General features: G+C 35.9%; 2 protein-coding genes across 7 annotated transcripts in view; one reads left to right on the forward strand and one right to left on the reverse strand.

Annotated features, from left to right (window-relative positions):
* KIF18A (kinesin family member 18A) overlaps positions 1 to 11,191 on the reverse strand; it is an 81,657-nt gene extending 70,466 nt beyond the window's left edge. Inside the window, exons 1-2 of one of the 2 annotated variants that reach the window (XM_032356435.1) lie at positions 11,079 to 11,191; positions 1,062 to 1,433 (exon numbers count right to left, since the gene is read on the reverse strand). In XM_032356435.1, the coding sequence (XP_032212326.1) occupies positions 1,062 to 1,386 (325 nt within the window). In that variant the 5' untranslated portion in view covers positions 1,387 to 1,433; positions 11,079 to 11,191. Of the gene's footprint in view, positions 1 to 1,061; positions 1,434 to 11,078 lie in introns of those variants that run through there. The other variant, XM_032356436.1, reaches the window with a different exon arrangement.
* Positions 11,192 to 11,242: 51 nt separating this feature from the next.
* METTL15 (methyltransferase like 15) overlaps positions 11,243 to 19,005 on the forward strand; it is a 190,109-nt gene continuing 182,346 nt past the window's right edge. Inside the window, exons 1-2 of one of the 5 annotated variants that reach the window (XM_032356439.1) lie at positions 11,243 to 11,344; positions 16,491 to 16,777. In XM_032356439.1, coding sequence (XP_032212330.1) covers positions 16,508 to 16,777 — 270 coding nt within the window. In that variant the 5' untranslated portion in view covers positions 11,243 to 11,344; positions 16,491 to 16,507. Of the gene's footprint in view, positions 11,345 to 12,598; positions 13,534 to 16,490; positions 16,778 to 19,005 lie in introns of those variants that run through there. The other 4 variants (XM_032356441.1, XM_032356438.1, XM_032356442.1 and 1 more) reach the window with 4 other exon arrangements.

Genomic DNA, 19,005 nt, shown 5'->3' on the forward strand with positions numbered 1-19,005 from the left:
ATTTTTATAAGTTAAATCGCTCTGTTAAACCAAAGATTAACTACTAAAATACTTTTCAGTGGAATCAATTAAACTGACATATTTCATTCTTTTCATTTTATATAAGCTAGTAGTACAATAAGAAGTCTTAAGACAGCTAGATAGTAATACAAAATAAAGCTAAGGAGGAAACAGATTCAGTATTAGTTTGGTGGAGATTTTTTTGATTTGGAGTCAAGAAAAATTTAAATCTCTGTAAATAGTATGGAGTTTCATGAATGAGGAAAAGAATACAAACTTAAAAATGAGAATCATAGCAATTCTAATCAATAAACCACATTCTATTCTTATTTGACCAAGAGGGTAAGTCTTCTATAATAAAACTGAATGAGTCAGTGAAAGTGAAACATGTTACAATTTTAGGGTCATCTTAAAGAAAATATTGTAAATGGTGGTAATTACAAAAATAAGATATAAATTATGGTCTTAGGTACCTTTTAAGTGTTGAATTAACTGGCCTTTGGATCTTCTTCTAGGAAATCAACATGGCCATTTTGAAAGGCAAATTACTATAGATCTATCCAGAGCACCAGAGATGCTTTCTGGGTTAAAGATATACTAAAATAACATATGATACTCAATTAGCATGGGCTTTTAGCTTTTTTTCCAAGGTACTATTAAAAAAAAAAATCATTCTGTAAAGAAACTTGCAGTGTTCAGAAATGTCCAACTTTTCCCCAGGGATTGATAGCTGTATAGGTAAGCAAGGGAATATTAGTGAATACAAATTGTGAGAAATCTGGTTGAAATACCCATGTGGTTTAATAACATAGGAAAATTGAAAAGATAACTGTCTATCAGGATCATAAAAATTATGATATATGTTACACAAATTATATGTTACATATGAAGCCTAATTTTCAAAGAAAGTCTTTATTTACAGTGAAATCCTATTTAACGTTATAATTTTTAGCAAATATGCACCTTAAAATTGATTATGTTTAGAATGGGCAAAGTAGATGTCCATTCTAATGTAAAACTGAAATCAGATGGAAAAATTAAACTCTGACTGAAACAATTACCTGTGCAATTATATCCATTCAAAAAACTACGAAGAATTGGCTTAGTAGTATGTTCAAAAACTTCCAATTGAGTTGAAGTTTCATCAAAAACTGCATCAAATACAAACTTGAGATCCTTATTTTGTCTTTTTGTAATATCTCGATTTGCAGTTTTCTTTCCGTGGAAAAAACTAATTTCTTCTTGTTTGGGGTCAAAAACTAGGATATGCTTATCTACAACATGGACCACTTTATGGAATCCAGCTGCCTTTTCTTTTGTGTTTTCTGGACGCACACGAACAACTACTTTCATATGGTGACACAGGTCTTCCTCAGTGACAGACATTGTTGATTATCTTTCTTCCCCGTTTGTATGAATGCCTGAATATTTCTCTGCAATTAAAAAGGAAAGTAAAGTATTAATATAAATTCTATTGTATATAATTCGACTGGCATATAGTGTTCATTAAAAAAATGGTACTAATTCTATTCCATTCCTATTAATTCTATTCCACTTACCTGGAAATAAATAAATAAATAGATGCATTTATATATTTATAAGATTTTTATTTATTTGACAGAGAGAGATAGAGAGAGAGAGAGAGACAACACAAACAGGGGGAGTGGGAGAGGGAGAAGCAGGTTTCCTGCCAAGCAGGAAGCCAAACATAGGACTCAATCCTAGGACCCTGGGATCATGACCTGAGCCAAACGCAGATGCTTAACGACTGAGCCACACAGGCGACCTGGAAATATATTTAAATGTATACACATAGACACACATAATTCACTCCTTGGTTCAAAACCTTCCAATGGTTATTTTATTCAGAGAACAAGCTGAAGTTTTCTAAACGGTCTCCATTTTCACCTCATGGTTTATGATCTTTGCCTTGCTCTCTCCATTCCAACTAACCCACCAAGCACTCTAATGGGGTCTTTCTACCAACCACTCTCTCCATTGCAACGTGCTTCCTTCAATACCTGCATGACTCTTACTTCTTTCAAGTCCTTGCTCAAATGTTGCCCTCCCGACTACTCTTATTAAAACTGCCAATCTAATCCCTAATTATCCTTATACTGCTCTATTGTTTACCAAAGCACCATCTTCAAATAATATATACTTCTTACTTATTTCTTGTGTTCTCTATTCCAGTTAAACTATATACTCTTTAAGGACATGAATATTTTTAAAAATCTGTTTTGCTTATGTTTTTCCAGAGCCTAAAACAGTGCCCAGCACAAGGTAGACTGTATAAATATTTGATGAATAAATAAATTAGAAAATCTAAAAGGTTTTAAATTTTTTTTTTTCTTAGTTAAAACTTTTAGATTCTCAATTAATTTCTGGAGAGTTGTGGTTTCCAAACTATTGATCTTTGTTTATCTTTACTTTTTATTTTTATGTGAAGAAATCTGAGAGTCAGATCATAATTTTTATTTTTATTTTTTTATTTTTATTTTTAAAAGATTTTTATTTATTTATTTGACAGACAGAGATCACAAGTAGGCAGAGAGGCAGACAGAGAGAGAGGGGGGAAAGCAGGTTCCCCGCCAAGCAGAGAGTCTGATGCCAGGCTCCATCCCAGGACCCTGAGATCATGACCTGAGCCAAAGGCAGAGGCTTTAACCCACTGAGCCACCCAGGCACCCCAGATCATAATTTTTAAACCTAGTATCATTGATGTACCCTGGACTTACATCATTACAGAGCAGATTAGGATCTCTGAATACACCATGGTGTATATGCCATCTTCATCAACTTCATACCTGGGCTAAATGCATCCTTGGAACTATTTTTAACCCTATGGGTTTGTGAGATACATGTAGAGATGAGCCTAGGTATATCAATTTCTACTGCCAAGAGACTTGCAGCCAAGATCACTTTTGCTGAAAACAGTTCATGAGCCAAGTTTCTCTCTTTATTACCTTGATGATTCTGAGAGATCTTTTGCTGTTCATTACCATAAGCGAAACTAATATAATGCTGAAACTCTCACAAAAGTGAAAGCTAGGTTTTTGGGTAGCCTTGCTGTGACTATATAGTTTACCTATGGTGTTTGAAACAAAGTAGAAGCCCAGGGTCTGACTTCTGACTTATACTTTAGGTGAAGAGATCTACCAGGGTCTTGTGTTTGTGTGTGATTTTTTTGTTCTGTTTTGTTTTGTGATATAATCTGATCATTCTCATTGCTGTGTAGATAACATACTGTAAGGAAAGGAGACTAATTAGAACACTGAAGTAGTACAGATAGGAAATATTTTCAACTCAGACCATGGTGGTAGTCAGATTTTGGAAATACTCTGAAGGTAAAGGTAATAGATTCTCCTGATAGATATGGACTATGAGAGAAAGATAGGATTCAAGAACAACTCCAAAGTTCTTGATCTGAGTGTTGGAAATTTAGACTTCTTAAATTTGAGTATTTTAATAGACATCCAGGTGGAAATGTCAAGGCAGTTGAAACCCAAGTTAAAAAAGTAAAGTCCGTTCTCAGAGTCTTAATGCTTCAAATGGCATTAAGATTTTGGGGAATCTTTAAATCAAGGAGAACTGATAAATTATGTTAAATACTGCTAACAGGTAAAGTACAGACTAAGAAGTAACCATGGGATTTAGTAACAAAGAAGTCAATGGGAAGAACAGTTTTGGGGGAATGGTGGGACAAAAACCTGAATGAGAGAAGACTCTGTGAATACAGGAGATACTACTGCAAAAGTAAGCAAAGGAATGGTATGGTGGAGGCGGAAGAAAGGTTAAAAAAAGACATTTTGTTTTATAATTTAAAAAAAAAATTTTAAAAGATTTTATTTATTTGACATAGAACGAGAGATCACAAGTAGATAGAGAGGCAGGTAGAGAGAGAGGGGGAAGCAGGCTCCCTGCTGAGCAGAGAGCCCAGTCCGGGGCTCGATCCCAGGACCCTGAGATCACTAAGCCACCCAGGTGCCCCCATTTTTTTTTTTAAATGGGATAAATAACAACAATAATGAAGCTAAAATATGTCATAAAACCATACACTTTTGGAAAGAATTCAAATAAAGCCAAAGTAATCTAAAAGCAGGAGACACTGGACATGGCACTCCCTTTTTAGACTCTGTCCTCCAAAAATAGAACACTGAAGAAGGAAGGATGGTTACTTGGACTCTAACAGTCAAGTACCAGATGAATTACTACTCTGCTCTTCTTCATTCTTGAGCTTCTATGTTCCACAAAGCACCTATACCTCCCTTCTATGACCTCAGACGACTTCCTTAACTTCACTGAATCCCAGTTTCTTATTTGTATAAAAGAAACCTCAAAGCACTGTGAAGGCTAAAAGCGAAAAAAAGTATTAAGTGTATCAAGGCATTCAATGAATGCCTATCTACCCTCTTCCCTATCTACCTCCATTCCTGTTTCTTCTTGCCAAAGACGCTGATTCATCTTTTCAGTGTTTCCCAATGGGCTCATGATGGCACTTTAGGTAGGATAATTCTTCCTTGTTTGGGACTGTTACATGTATTAGAAGATGTTTAGCATTTATGACCTCTATTATAGGTTGGCAGCATCCCATATTCCTTGTTATACCAAAAACTGATCTCCAAACACACGTCTAAAAGCTCTCAGGAATATTGAGCAATGCTTTGACCTTAAATGATAGACTTTTCACATCCCAATGATAGATAAAATACACACAAATGAAATAGATAAACAAGTATAAGAGGACTTCAGGTGATTATTTTGAAATAGACCTTAGAATCTAAAGATTAGATGGGATCTCTTGTTAATTAAGTAATTAATTCAATATGCAAACTATTAGATGTTGGAGCCAGCTACCTTAGGTTAAAATCCCAGTTCTACTACTTACTGACTGTGTTAGCAAGTTACTTAACCTCCTTTTGGCTCAATTTCATCATCTGTAAAGTGGGACTAATAATAATACCTACCTCACAGAGCTGTGGTGGGAACTTAGAACGCTGCTTGGCACACAATATGCACTTAGTGTTTGCCACGATTATTATTATTATTATATACAATGCAGTGAGGCAAAGAGGTATTAATAAAATAATGACACAATTATGTAAAGGTGTAACTGTGACAGGAGCTGGTAAGGTAAAGGCTAATAGTCCTACATAAGACTATCATGGCGGGGAACTTAGAGGAAGTGACAGGAGTTGAGAGCTGAAGGATGGTTAGTTATTAACTATGATAAAAAAGCATTTCAGGGTGGGAAATCAGTTATATATCCAATAAATATTTATTGAGTGCCTTCTATGAGGTAAGAATTTTTCTGGATCCTAGAATAGAGGGCAAGAGTATACATGGGGGTTCCTATTTTAGGTGGGGCAGTTGAGAAAAGCTTGTCTAGCTGAGTGACTTTCTACAGAAACTGAAAAACTCTCTGCAACAAGAGTATTTTAGGCAGCAAGTCCAAAGGCCTGTGGTAAGAAACAGCTTGTGCAGAGGACATAACAGGCTGCATGGTCAATTTGCTTAAACCTCATTTCTTTTAGCTGTTTAGTTTTAGCTAATTGCAATTTTATCTACAGCATCTAAAGAGATGCTCAATTTAGCTCAGTCTTCTTTAAAACATTTTTCTTTTTAAAGTAATCTCTACACTCAATTTAGGGCTTGAACTCATGACCCTGAGATCAAGAATTGCAACCTCCACTCACAGAGTCATCCAGGTGTCCCAAGCTTTGCTGCATCCTAATGCAGCTGGACAGAATAAAAGGGAAAGGAGAAGTTGCATTGAGAAGATATAATTAGATAAGAGTGAGGCCAGATTTGAAAGTTCATGAATACAAGGCCATCAAGTTTAGGTTTTATTTTGAAGTTTATTGGGAATTGCTGAAGGTATTTTAGAAGGCAATAGGTCTCTCTCAAGGAATACTTCAAGGAGAAATACTGACAATGATATAAAGGAATTTAAGTAGTATAATCTCAAATACAACTTTGTTTTACAACTTGTTACAAATTTTAAGAAAGACATCCATCTTAATTTTTAAAGTACCACATATATCTGGACTTTTTCAAAACAAATGACTGAAAATAATTTTCTTAATAAAAATAGCTAAGGTCAACAGGATCACCAAACTGTGAAAAATTAGTCTATCTTCAAATATACTAATGTCTTCAGAGATTAATGAAGTTTTCCCTACATCAATACATAATGCCAGTTTTCTTTCCTAACATGGCCAAGTGAAAGAGTGGACATCTATCTGATGCTGAATAAGGCATACAGGAGGTAAATTCTTCTTCTTCTTCTTCTTTTTTTAAAGATTCTATTTATTTATTTGACAGAGACACAGCGAGAGAGGAAACACAAGCAGGACTTGGGGGGGGGAGCAGCTAGAGTGAGAAGCATGCGCTCCATCTGAGCAGGGAATCTGATGGGGGCTCAATCCCAGTATGCTGAGATTATGACGTGAGCTGAAGACAGACTCCAAATAACTGAGCCACCCAGGCGCCCCAGAAAATAAATTCTTTGACCCTGTTTAGTAAGAAGGAGCAAAAGAAAAGCCTAAATATTGTTACCTGTGTAATAATGTGTTGATTCAAAAGTTCCTTTCAGGAGCACCTGGTTGGCTTAGTGGGTAGAGCATATGACTTTTGATCTCAGGGTTGTAACTTTGAGCACAGCAATGGGTATAGAGATTAGTTAAAAATAAAATAAAATAAAAATTCTGGGGGTGCCTGGGTAGCTCAGTCATTTGGCGTCTGTCTTCAGCTCAGGTCATGATCCCAGGGTTCTGGGGTCAAGCCCCACGTCTCGCTCCCTGATTAGCAGAAAGTCTGCTTCACCCTTTCCCACTCCCCCTGCTTTTGTTTTCTCCTTTTGCTGTGTCTCTTTCTCTGTCAAATAAATTACTAAAATCTTTAAAAAAATTCTGTTCAGATGACTGTTCAGAAGATAGTATCACAGTCTCTGACCAATTTTGTCATATCTATTCCTAATTGTATTTCTTTAATAGTAAGCTGGTAGGGTTTCGTTGGTGGGACTAAAACATTAAAGATGGAACACTTCCTACACCATTGTTCATTATAATAGAAAGGTATTTGTCTAGTCTATAGAGAAAGTAAAACATAAAAGAGAATAATGAAGGAGATACTGAAGGGGCTTGAGTTGCTAATCTATAAAGTGATAGGATTGGACTCTGTTATTTGAGGTCTGTTTCTAGCTCTAATATTTTATGATTATTACATGTGATTGAAAAAGGGTATAAGAAAGTGACAAGAAATAACAGCTAATGGAGCTATATGTTTTTACTGTTACATCCTTAATCTCTCATAGTGAGTCCGGTATATAGAAAATTCTCAAATACTTGATTAATGGATAAATTAATAAATTATAAAAAGCAGACACAGAACCCAAAAAAGCAATTCACCCATTTAGAGTAGAGGAAAACATACAATATACTTCTCTGAAAGAATCAACGTATCTTAGTAGAGTATAATGACTAGCAGTAATTGGCAGTGACAATGAGGATACTGAGGCATCAAAAAAATGTTAAATAATGTGCCTGGTTTCTGGTTTACAAAATTAGGAAAATGGAAGATCTTGTTTTATAATAATCACTGAGGGGGGTTAAAAAACCTTGTCACTTAGTAAGGGTAATATTTAATTTTCCGGGATACTCACACAGAAAAACTCATTCCTCTGCTATATTTAATGAAGAAGTGTTAAAACCTAATTCTCTTTAATAATGGCAAGATAATATAAACCAGGTTGAAGAGACAAATTCTAAACTTATAATATAAGCAGCTACTGTTCATCCAAGATAAAATATAAGTCAATTAAAGTTAAAGATTCACTCCTAATTATAAGCAAGTAAAATAATAAATTTATGTAATTCATTGATTGCATGTACTGATGCCTTCTTCTAGAGCAATCAGATTATGTTACATATCTCATGTCATTCCCCAGCTCCAAACTCTTCAATGAGTTCTCAGCATAAGAATAAAATGCAAACTCCATAGGATGTCCAATAGGTTCAACCTCTCCAATATCTCCTCCTTCAAATGGTATTCTCCCTCATAATTATTCTGCTTCAGTCACACTGTCCTTCTTAGTGTTCCTAAAATATTCCATCTTGTTCTAACCTCATGGCCTTGCACGTTCTCTTCTTTGAAGAGTCTACCTTGAAGACACTACTTTCAGATATTTGAAAATCTTAATCTCAGTTCGTTATTCATGTCCTTGATCAAATATCACTTCACACAGGATTTCCCCAAAGATTCCATTCCAAATAGTGTCACCCTGCTCTTTCCTCTTTCATCCTTTACCAGCTTTATTTTTCTTCTTAGCATCTAAACTAACTAGAAAATATGTATCACTTGGTTACATATTTATTATTTGTTTCCTCTCCAGAATATAAACACTATGAGAATATGGACTATATCTGTATCCCAGAACCTTGAACAGGGCTTGTTCAATATTTAGGACTCAGTACATATCTGTTTAATAAATGAATGAATGAACTAATGCAGATTTTCAAAATAAATGTGCAAAATAAGTGCCAAATAGAAGACTTGGCATACAATCCTTTGAATTTTTAAAAGACATACATATTTGTATATGTATGAGCTCTTTTAGGAAAAGAACACAGGAAATTGATAGAATCAGTTGTTCCACGGTGTGGGAAATATGGAAGTATGCGTGACAGGCAGGCTTATTTTCTACTATATATCTTTTTGTATCATTTGGATTTTAAACAAGACTAATTATTTTCACTTCAAAAACAAAACAAAACAAAACAAAAACTATTAAAATTTACCGTAAGCTAAATCTTTCATTTAACATGTATTTATGGAGTACTTTCTATTGCATGCTTAGTAAAGATATAGAAATTGCTAAGCAATTTACATATTTATTTAATCCCCATAACAATCCTATGATACAGGTATTTATAATAATTTCTATTTAACAGAGGAATAACTGTAATTAGATTAAATTGGTTGGCTAACGTCACACTATTGGAAGCATAAGACATGGGATTTGAACTTAGACTAACTGGATGTAAATCGGAAGTATTTAAATGACTACTCTTTCAGTTGTAAATATTAGTCTCCAGAAATTTTCTCACAGAAGTTAAAAATACATATTTGCCTATTTTTGATAGAAACCTCAGGGCCCAGCAGAGGAGCTCTTGAATGAATGTTGAAATAAAACTGAAAGTATGATTTCTCTCTGCTTGTGGGATATCAAACAGTTATCTATTCTCAGCATATACACTATTGAGAAGTCTTAAATTAGGTCAGTAAGGTGATAACTACTACTAATGAACAACAATGATTATCATTTGAGCATGCTCTCTATGCCAAACATTATGGTAAACATTTAACACTCATCATCTCATTCAATCCTTAAAACAACCATATAAGGCATATTTTATAAGAGTCTCCACTTTACAAAAACACAAACTTAGTTAAGGATAAATAAGATGATACAGCTAGTAAGTGAGAAGCCAGAACGTAGACTCAGGTCTAAATCCAAAGCCCAACAGCAATGCTCTACTGGGATAAGAACAGAATATTTTCAAAGGAACAGAAATGCTGCACAAATTATTTTGAATGTGGAGTTATACAGTTCTAAGTATGAATTTAAGAAATTCATACTTAAATCTGAATTTAAGAAATTCATACTTAAATCTGAATTAGATTGAGGTTCAACAAACACTTTTTAGGAACAGGAACTATCCTCCACATACTATCATTTATAGTCTCTATACAACTTAACACCTCTCTTTGGAATTAAATTCAGTGTTAGAGCCAGTGCTTTTACTACATTAAGAACATCAGGGAAGAAAGAATTTTCAAATGGAGTGAAGAGTGGCACTAACATCTGGGCTATTTTTTCCTCCTAGATTTCAGAGTTGACAGCATAAAAGTGATTTTGTTGTGTACCTTAATCGATTCAGGGTATCAATACACTTTGACAAGACCCACTTTTAAAGTGAAAATTTTATGTTTTTCAAATACTTGTTTAGTAACAGAAGAGATTAATTTACTGCTGTTAAAGGCAAGATAATCTTTGTTTACTGAAACAGACAATTCTTTCAAGGTAATAGAAACTTAGTAACAAGGAGTATCTAGTCTATGGTTCTTATATTCCCTAGTATCAAAGTTCACAAATACTTTCCAGAATCAAAGGCGAGAAGCGTGAAGGTAATGGAATAACAACTACCAACTAAAACTTGTAGAATGCTTAATACATTCTACTCGATCATTAATAGTAAATAACCTCAACTATGTATTATATAACAAAATTATTCAATTCTGGTCAAATAACCTCTTTTCGTAAACAGCAATTGGCCTTGATCTCTCTGTAACTGAGTGCCTAAAGAGCTCCTGAAAGAGTCTTGGCAGAAACTAAGAAAAGACAGTAGAAGGACTTCTCAGTGTTCAAGAGTCCCTTCCATTTGCAAAGCACTTTGCCAAGCAGTATCGCTTCGATACCTTGAGTCTTGGCAATCCCGCTAGGCAGTGCTGGCAAGTCTTGTCTTGATTCTACATCTGGGGCTCAGAGGAGGTTCTCGACGGATCTTTGCCAGGCTCACAGCAGAACCTTGCGGGACAAAAAGTTTTTAAGTTGGACTCAAACTCCTTTTTGATAGTTAAGCCTTGAGTTACATTTACATCTGTATCTGAAACAAAACACTCTGAATCAGAAGTGCGGAGTAAACTTTACATTGTAAGCGCAGGGCAGTTAAAGTGCTCTGCCAGGCTGGGAAAGGGGCCAGGATGCCTTTTAAAACTTCCGACTTTCTCAGAATTTAAGGCAGGAGATTTCTGTCCTTCCTGAGGAGCCGTCGAGGGCGCCTGATGAGGCAGAGCTATGCTCCAGCAGGTTCTCCAGTTCCTTCGTCCTTTCACTTTCTCCCCAGGGACCCTAACTACCTTCACCCCCCACCCCCCAGCCCTCCACCCTTCCGCGTTTGTCAACAAGCGCAGCCCGTCTTCTACTCAGGCGGAGTAGCCTTCCGCTTCCAGCGAGATGGGTCATCAAAAGAAGCGTTACGAAAAGAGAGGTTTCTCTTCGCGTGCTTCTCACTCACCTCCGCTCCAGCAAAGATTACCGCAACACTTCCCTACGATGTCCGCCACTCCACGATTCAAACTCAGCCACAAGATTCAAACCCAAGCCAGCTTTTTCAGCTCTTCCTTTCATTGGCTACCGATTTCGTGACGCCATCACGTCGGACGTTGCCGTGGTGCGCTACTGCTTGGCGCCAGGAGTCTCAGCCGCGCAGCTCAGTGGAAGCGGCCTTGTGGCGCGTCACCAAGGCAACGCGCACGGCTGTTTCCGGAGGCGTTGGCCGAGGTGGGCGGAGCTAGACCGCAGCTGCAGGTGGGAGGTAGCCACCTGGGATCTTCAGGCCACCTCCAGACCCGCGGGCACAAGGCCCGCTCCCAGGGTTCAGGGTGTGAGTGAGACGGGAGTGGGCAGGGGTTGGCTTGTGCCGTCTGCTTGCGGGAGAGGTGGAGCCTGTTGGCTGTGGGTTAATGGGTTCTGAATGTTTATATTTTTATATTCTCCTTTTCTTTATTGAGTAGTGAAGCGTCCAAGGCACGGGTCCTATGCTCTGGAAGGTGAGGGACCTGTTCCTTTTAGCCACATACACTGGATCAAACTAGGGTCATTTCGCCTCAATTAACTGAGCGTCCAGGGCTTTTGTTTTGAGGCCCCAGTCTTAATTTCTCAGGACTCCCAGGCCTACTCCCTTAATTGCTGCCTATGTAGCTATTTGGCGTTTGGGTCTTTTTACATTTCTAATGAGGACTTTACAGAATAAATTTATTTAAATTTATTGGCCTAGCTCATTACTGGATGCAGTAGTTTTTTGCCTTAGATTGTAGATATGATTTCAAAATGTACACTTTAATAAGAAAAAAATACCAGAAAAAAAAGGGAAATACGTTTGCTAAGCCGTCTTTATTCGTCAAGATATTTTTAATAGTATGAACTGTATGTCATTGTTCTTTATACTAACATTATTGTATCCATCAGCAATTACTGATTGTAGACTTTAGGGACATAATAGCATAAGTAAAAACCCCGGCCCTCTTGGGCTATATTTATACTCTTATATGGAGCTTATTACCATAATAGGATGGCACAACGCACTGCAGAGTATTATAAGTGAGAAAATGTATGAAAACCTCCATAATGTCGACATCTATTTCCTCCTGAAGAAGATCAGAAGCACTGTGTATTGTATACGATGCATGTGATATGATTGTTTCTGAACTCTGGATAGAGCATCAATAAAGATACTAACTGCTGGCTATATGACATATATCTTAGCTAATGCAATAGGTATTTGTGTGGTGCTGACTTTGGTAATAAAACTGAGAAGCCTTTTTATTTTATTTCAAATATGCATTTACTCTATAGTACTTTACCATTGGTGTCCCAGGCATTTTGTTAACTTTATAAATGTTTAATTTATAAAGTTTATTTAATTTATAAAGTTTATAAAGTTATAAATTTATAATTTAAATATCAAAACAGTCCATGAGATGTAGGCACAATTTATTTCACTGAAGAAGAAAACTGAAGTTTTCAGAAAATCTCTAAAGTAAATTATTTATTATTAACTGTACAAACCAGCCAATTCAGAATTAAGGTGTTTGTCTCAGAAATACTTTCTAAATTAAGTGATATTCAGATGCTTTCTTAATCTATTCTGAAAATAGGCATTTTAATAAATGAATTTCTTGTAAAATTGCATTGATTATTGGTGAATAAGAAGTGTTTTAGGTATCATTTTTTTGGATACTCACACGTTGTATGGCTTGCTAACAGGTGTTTCCACACTTAATCTAAGCATTTATTTTACATTTAACTTTAAGATCATATGATGAAGACCATATTCTTAAAGAATTGTATAGGTAAAGCAAAGTAACTTTAATGTTACCGTCAATGCCATCACGGTGCCAACTGGCTTCTGTTTAGTTTGGCAAAAGAGGAGTATAGCAGAAAGTATAAGAGACTGATGTATTTTGGAATGAAATGAAGGAAAAAGAACCCAAATCTTAAAAACATGAAGTGCTAAAGGAGACAGAAATCCCCACCTTTTGTTCGAAAGTGGAGTATAACTAATGCTGTGTTATAATAGAAGACAGAAATTAACACAAGTTCGTAATAAACCAAATAAAGTGGAAATGATAAAATGGAAAGTTAGATCTAAACTTGCCTCAGACATTAAAGAAGAAAAAAAAAATGTAAAAGTAAATTTAAACCTGGCAGTAGTAGGTTCTTATTCCTGCCCCCCTCCAGGAACACTGTTTAAAAACCCCAACGCCTCTTTGTTAGCTGGGTCCTGCAAACAGCGGAACGAAAGGCGGACGGTTTTCTGTTGCTGGGGCGGACGCGGGCCCGATTTGTCCGTCCTTGCAACTTTCCCCCAAGGTTGGGACCTAGACGTGCGGCAAATTCATGTTCTCTGGCACCGTAGTGGTCGTCGCTGGCCCGAATTAGAAACCAACTGCGAATTCTTCGTGCCTCAGGTGAGGAGAAGGTGGTCGAGTCCCGGGAGCTCCTTGGGAGCCCACCCCATGCCTTTGGGGGAACTTCAGAGGTCGCCGGATTCGCCCTGGACAAAGAAAACACGCCCCCGCTCCCGCTTCCTCTCCTGAACACTCATTCGTCCTGAGCTCCGAAGTTTGTGAACAGTTTTCCCTCCTCCGAGTATAATTCTTAGGCAAAAGGAAGCATTCTTCCTTAACTTTAGAACCTCTTTCACTTTCTATGCCTTCGGCTCCCAGCCTCCAGGCTGGGTTTTTGGCCTTAGGAATTAAATTTTCAAATGGTTTTCGCCGGAGGGAAGGCTAAGTGAGTGCAATGGTGGTAATTGGTAGCACCGCTGAGCAAGTAACTTTGAAAGGTATCACTCGCTCACCTTCCTGGTCCCACAATGAAAAGGGTAACCTGGCCAGTTCCCTCGATTCAACGGCGTAAACTGAACCTTGCTGGCAAAGTTAAATGATTTACCTAGGGAAACCGCCGAGTTGGCTCTAGCGGTCCTGTTTCCCGACTCTCCGCTTCCTTCCTGCGACCAGAGGAAGCTTAAACTGTCCTAAATCATCAAGGGTGCTTGGTTCAGAGCGGACTGCAGGAGTGCTCTCAGTTATCTGGTAGGAGACAGGACTACCTAAAGAGATGGAACTCCCTAATTTAGAGCTTGCTTCTTTCCATTCTTAGGGAGGTATTCAGGAAACAGCCAAAGAGGAAAATTACTGAAGTCCTTTCTCCATGTTGACCCATGTTAGTAGCCAGTTAGTGCATAGTAAAATCTTTAGGCTTTGTAATGGAACACAGTTGAGTAAATACATAGAAATTGAATGCAAAAGAGTTCAATAAAATGAAACACCCCTCCCCCAATTTGTCCTACTTGCTTTTTCCTATGTGGTTTTGATTCCTGTATTGGAATTGATTCACATATTTATATCTGGACATATAGTGTAGATTGCTTAAATATTCCAGATTCCACTAGTTAGGACTATACACTGCATGTCCCCTGTTACACTGTATTTCCAAATGGAGTAGGACCAAGCAATAGGATATTGGCTCTTTACAGAAAAAATAATCTAATTCATGAGATAGTACAAATATATAGTCAATGTAATTAAACTACCATTCAATTACATGGATACAATAGAGCCAGTGGTCTATGTTTGTAGCATAGAGACTCAGATAAGATTTCAGGCTCTGGGGACAGAATGCTGGAGTTACAGTTCTAGGCTGATGGCTTTCTAGATATATGATCTTTTGGCAAATTACTTCTCTGTTTTCCTCATGTGTAAAATAAAAATAGTAATACTATTTACCTCTAAAAGTTGTGGTAAGGATCGAATGAGTTTAGTAGTATTTAGTAAGTGCCTAGTAAATGTCATTTTTTATTTTGAAAAATGGTAGAAACACTAGGTTAGAGGGTAGTTGGATTTACTTTGTATAAGCTTTCTGAGAAACACGAGGCATAATTAATAATTTGGCTAATTCGTCACCAGTGAATATCCAAAATATTACTTCGAACATCTATATGCAGTCCTTTTTTTCCCCCTATATTTTTCCCATGTCACATTTGCCACATCATTCTGTGGATTATGTTATAGGTAAAGTTGGCATTTCCTTAAGGTAACATTTTGCGGTATTGTATTTATATAATATAAATGTATTTCTTTTCTAGTCATTACATGTGATCAACTTTCCAACATTATTTTTCATTTCTATTGCAAAAGGAGGGGAAGGTATATTTAAGTAGGATATTTGTTTCTTTTTTTTTTTGGTTGGGGAAGTATTTATGTTTCTTGAAGCATTTTGAGAATGTGGTTTTTGGTACAGTCGGTCAGGCAGGTGAAATTTCCTAAAGTAAGTTTTGACAAAAATATTAATTCTGTAGAATCTAGAGTTTACCCATCCATCCATTTTTTTTTTTTTTCCAGAAAACACTTAAGAATCACCTAGTGTGCATCTGCTTTTGTGGATATTAAGATATGGGTCTTATTCTTAAATAACTAATCATAATCTATAAGGAAGGAAGAAGAATGTTAACTTGGTATTTACTGTAGTAGTATTAAAAACGTTGCTTACAACCTAATATATAAAAAGCATAGTGTTTCCAAAAGGTTTTCTGTTAATGTATTTCATAAATACTTTTTCCTTTGAATTTGTAAGAGTTGCAGATTGCAGAATCAAAAGGAACACAAGTGAGAAAGTTAAGGAATGTATTAATTATTTATTTGCTTGTTTTGTGGTGGGCAGGGAACACATAAAGCATGCCAAAGTATGCTCAATTGAGCATTTACAAAGTTATAATTGAAATTGGAACAAGCTTCTCTGATAGAGGCCATGGTGAAATAATCTCGTTAGAGAATATTTAAGACAAGTCAGCAAGATTTTCACAAACTGATTTTTACCTTCCTTTCTTTTTGGATAAACTTGCATATCTTTTTCCAGGGACAATTTTTAAAACAAAGTTAAAATGAAGATGAAACTTTAACATTATGAGAAAAACAAATAAATGAGTTTAAAATAAAAGACCACCTGAACCTGAAATAGGATATTCGTAATCCCTTCAATCATCCAGACAGCTTTTTTTGAACTTAAATTCAATTAATTAACATATGTGTATTATTAGTTTCAGAGGTAGAGTTCATGGATTCATCAGTTGTATATAACACCCACTGCTCATTACATCACCTGCCCTCCTTAGGGACTGTGTTATCCCATCCCCCAGCCCCCTCCAGACAGCTTTTTCAAATAAGTAGTTCTAATGCACTGAATCCATTCTTTAAAGTTAGGAAAGTATATTTAAGAAAAATGATGACTTAATAATCAATTTTTGCCTCCCTGGTCATTAAAACGTTAATGGTCTTAGAGCTTTTCAGGCCATATTAAAAAGTTATATAAAACTATGTATTTTAAAAATCCAACAATCATGATATTTTTAATTTTTTTTTTCTAGATTTGTTGACCTACAGAATGCTTCGGTACCCATATTTTTGTAGAATCTATAAAGAATTTCTTTCATGCTGGTTGGAATCTGGCATATTTAATTTAGGTGTCTGGCCAAAAAAAATACATGATACAGCACAAAGAAATAATGAATATGAAGCCCAGGAACAAACAGATCAAACTGGAACTCAGGAGAAACACAGATCTCAAGATAGAGATTTCGAAGCTATAGCTAAATTACATATTCCAGTAATGGTGGATGAAGTTGTTCGTTGTTTGGCACCGCAAAAAGGCCAGGTAAGTTGATTAGTGTTATTTTTTTAACATTTTAAAAATTGAGATATTTACTTTTGTTAGTACTTAGAATTTTAAAGTGTACAGTTAAGTGGTTTTTAGTCTTTTCATGAGGTTGTATAGTCATCACCATCTAATTCAAGAGCATTTCATCACTCCAGTAGGGAATCCTATATCCATTAGTATTCGATATGCATTGACCCCTTTCCCTTGCCCCTGATAACTATTAATCTTTTTTTTTGTCTGTATGGAGTTGCCTTATCTGGACATTTCCTATAAATGGATTCATATTGTATGTGGCTTTTTGCATTCACTTTGTATTATTTAGCATGTTTTCAAGAGTCATCTAAGTTGTAGCATGTGTACTTCATTTCTTTTCTTCCCTGAACCATTGTTTTTATGGTTATGCCTCATCCTTTTCATCTGATGGCATTTGTGTTTCCGCTTTTTGGCTACTGTGAATAATGCTGTAATGAACATTCATACACACATTTTTGTGTGGACATATGTTTTAACTTCTCTTGGGCATATACCTAGGAGTGAAATTGCTGGGTCATAAGGTAACTAGCTTACTTAGCTTTTTGAGGATCTGCCATAATGTTTTCCAGAATTGATTAGTTTTGTCAAATAGTAGTTTTAAAAGAACATGACATGGGTTGAGTGGTTTGGGTATGAAAACTGAGTTCTAGCATAGATTTTTAATAATTTTGGTATCTTTTCAGGAAAGAGACAAAAGTAAGGATCTGAATTCCTGCTCTTGTTGTTAGACTTTACAGCTACCTTGCTATTTGATTCAGAGTTCTTCAGAGAAACAGAACCAACAGGATATGTGTGTGTGTGTTTATATACGTATGTGTGTACACACACACACACACACACACACCCACCTATGTGGAGGAGCAGAGATTGAACGATTGATTTTGAGGAATTGAATCTCAAAGAGAGTTGGTAAATCCAAAATGTGCACAGTAGGCTGGCAGGTTGGAGACCAGGTAAGAAGTGAAGTTTGGAGCCAAAAGCAGTCTGCTGGCAGAGTTCCTTCTTGTTCGAAGGAGGTCAGTCTTTGTTCTGTTAAGGCTTTTCATTAAGTGGATGGGGCCCACCTACATTATGGAGGGTAATCTGCTTTAGTCAGTATGTAATTCAAATTTTAATCTCATCTTAAAAAAAAAAAAAAACTTCACAGAAACATCTACAATAATATTTGATGGAATATCTGGGCACTGGGGCCCAGCAAAGTTGACATATCCAATTAACCATCATACTTGCCTTATTTATAGTGTTGCTGGTGGGATTATATAAAGTTTTAGATACAGAAATGCTTTAAACTCTGAAAGGAGATAAAGAAATGTTAGGTGAAATAATATCCAAAAAGACAAAGCTAGAAACTTTCTGGTAATTAAGCACATTTACAAAAGGAAAAAAAATCATTATCATAGTAAATATTCATCAAATGTGTTTTTATAACTTAATACTGATAGTTAGTGTACTGACTTCAGAAATACACTTCCTTATTTTAGAAGTACTGTTATTACCTAGATCAGTTACTTTCATTCTAAAAGTCACACCTTACTTCTTTTCCAGGATACAGTGGCTTAGGAGTTAAGAGCAAAGATTTTATAATTGGACTGCCTAGGTTTGAATCGATCATCTAACCCACATGCATATGCATACATACACATATACAGCTTTTAATTTTTTCTTGAGAATTCCTTATGTTGGTTCAGACAGTTTTCATGAACTAAGTTCTAAACTACATGCATAAAATATGCTGAAACGGCTGGATGTTGCTCATATGAAAGCCATTATGATATGACTTAGGTTGCTTCATCACAAAAATATTCTTTTACCTTATCTGTAGGCAGTATATATATATAACAAGGTAACCTCAGTATTCTTAAATTAGGTTATGTGTATAAAACATCTATATGTATAAACCATCTATGTGTTTTATACACATAAACAGCTCAATGCAGTCATATAGTAGGGACTCTAAAATATACACAAAAATGTAAATAAAATACAAAATTGGATAAAACTTCTTGTTGAATATGACTTAAAATGAAATTCTATTCATTTTCTGTGAAGATTAATAATACATCGATAGCACTTAATACCCATACATAAATGTGAGTGTTAAAAAAAATAGTACATGTAAATATATATATGATGTAATTGAGATATATATGAGAGGGGAGGTTCAATTAGTAAAAGAGTGGAGCTGAATTCAG

This window comes from Mustela erminea, chromosome 9 (assembly GCF_009829155.1).
Source record: "Mustela erminea isolate mMusErm1 chromosome 9, mMusErm1.Pri, whole genome shotgun sequence".
NCBI classification, from domain to species: domain Eukaryota; kingdom Metazoa; phylum Chordata; class Mammalia; order Carnivora; family Mustelidae; genus Mustela; species Mustela erminea.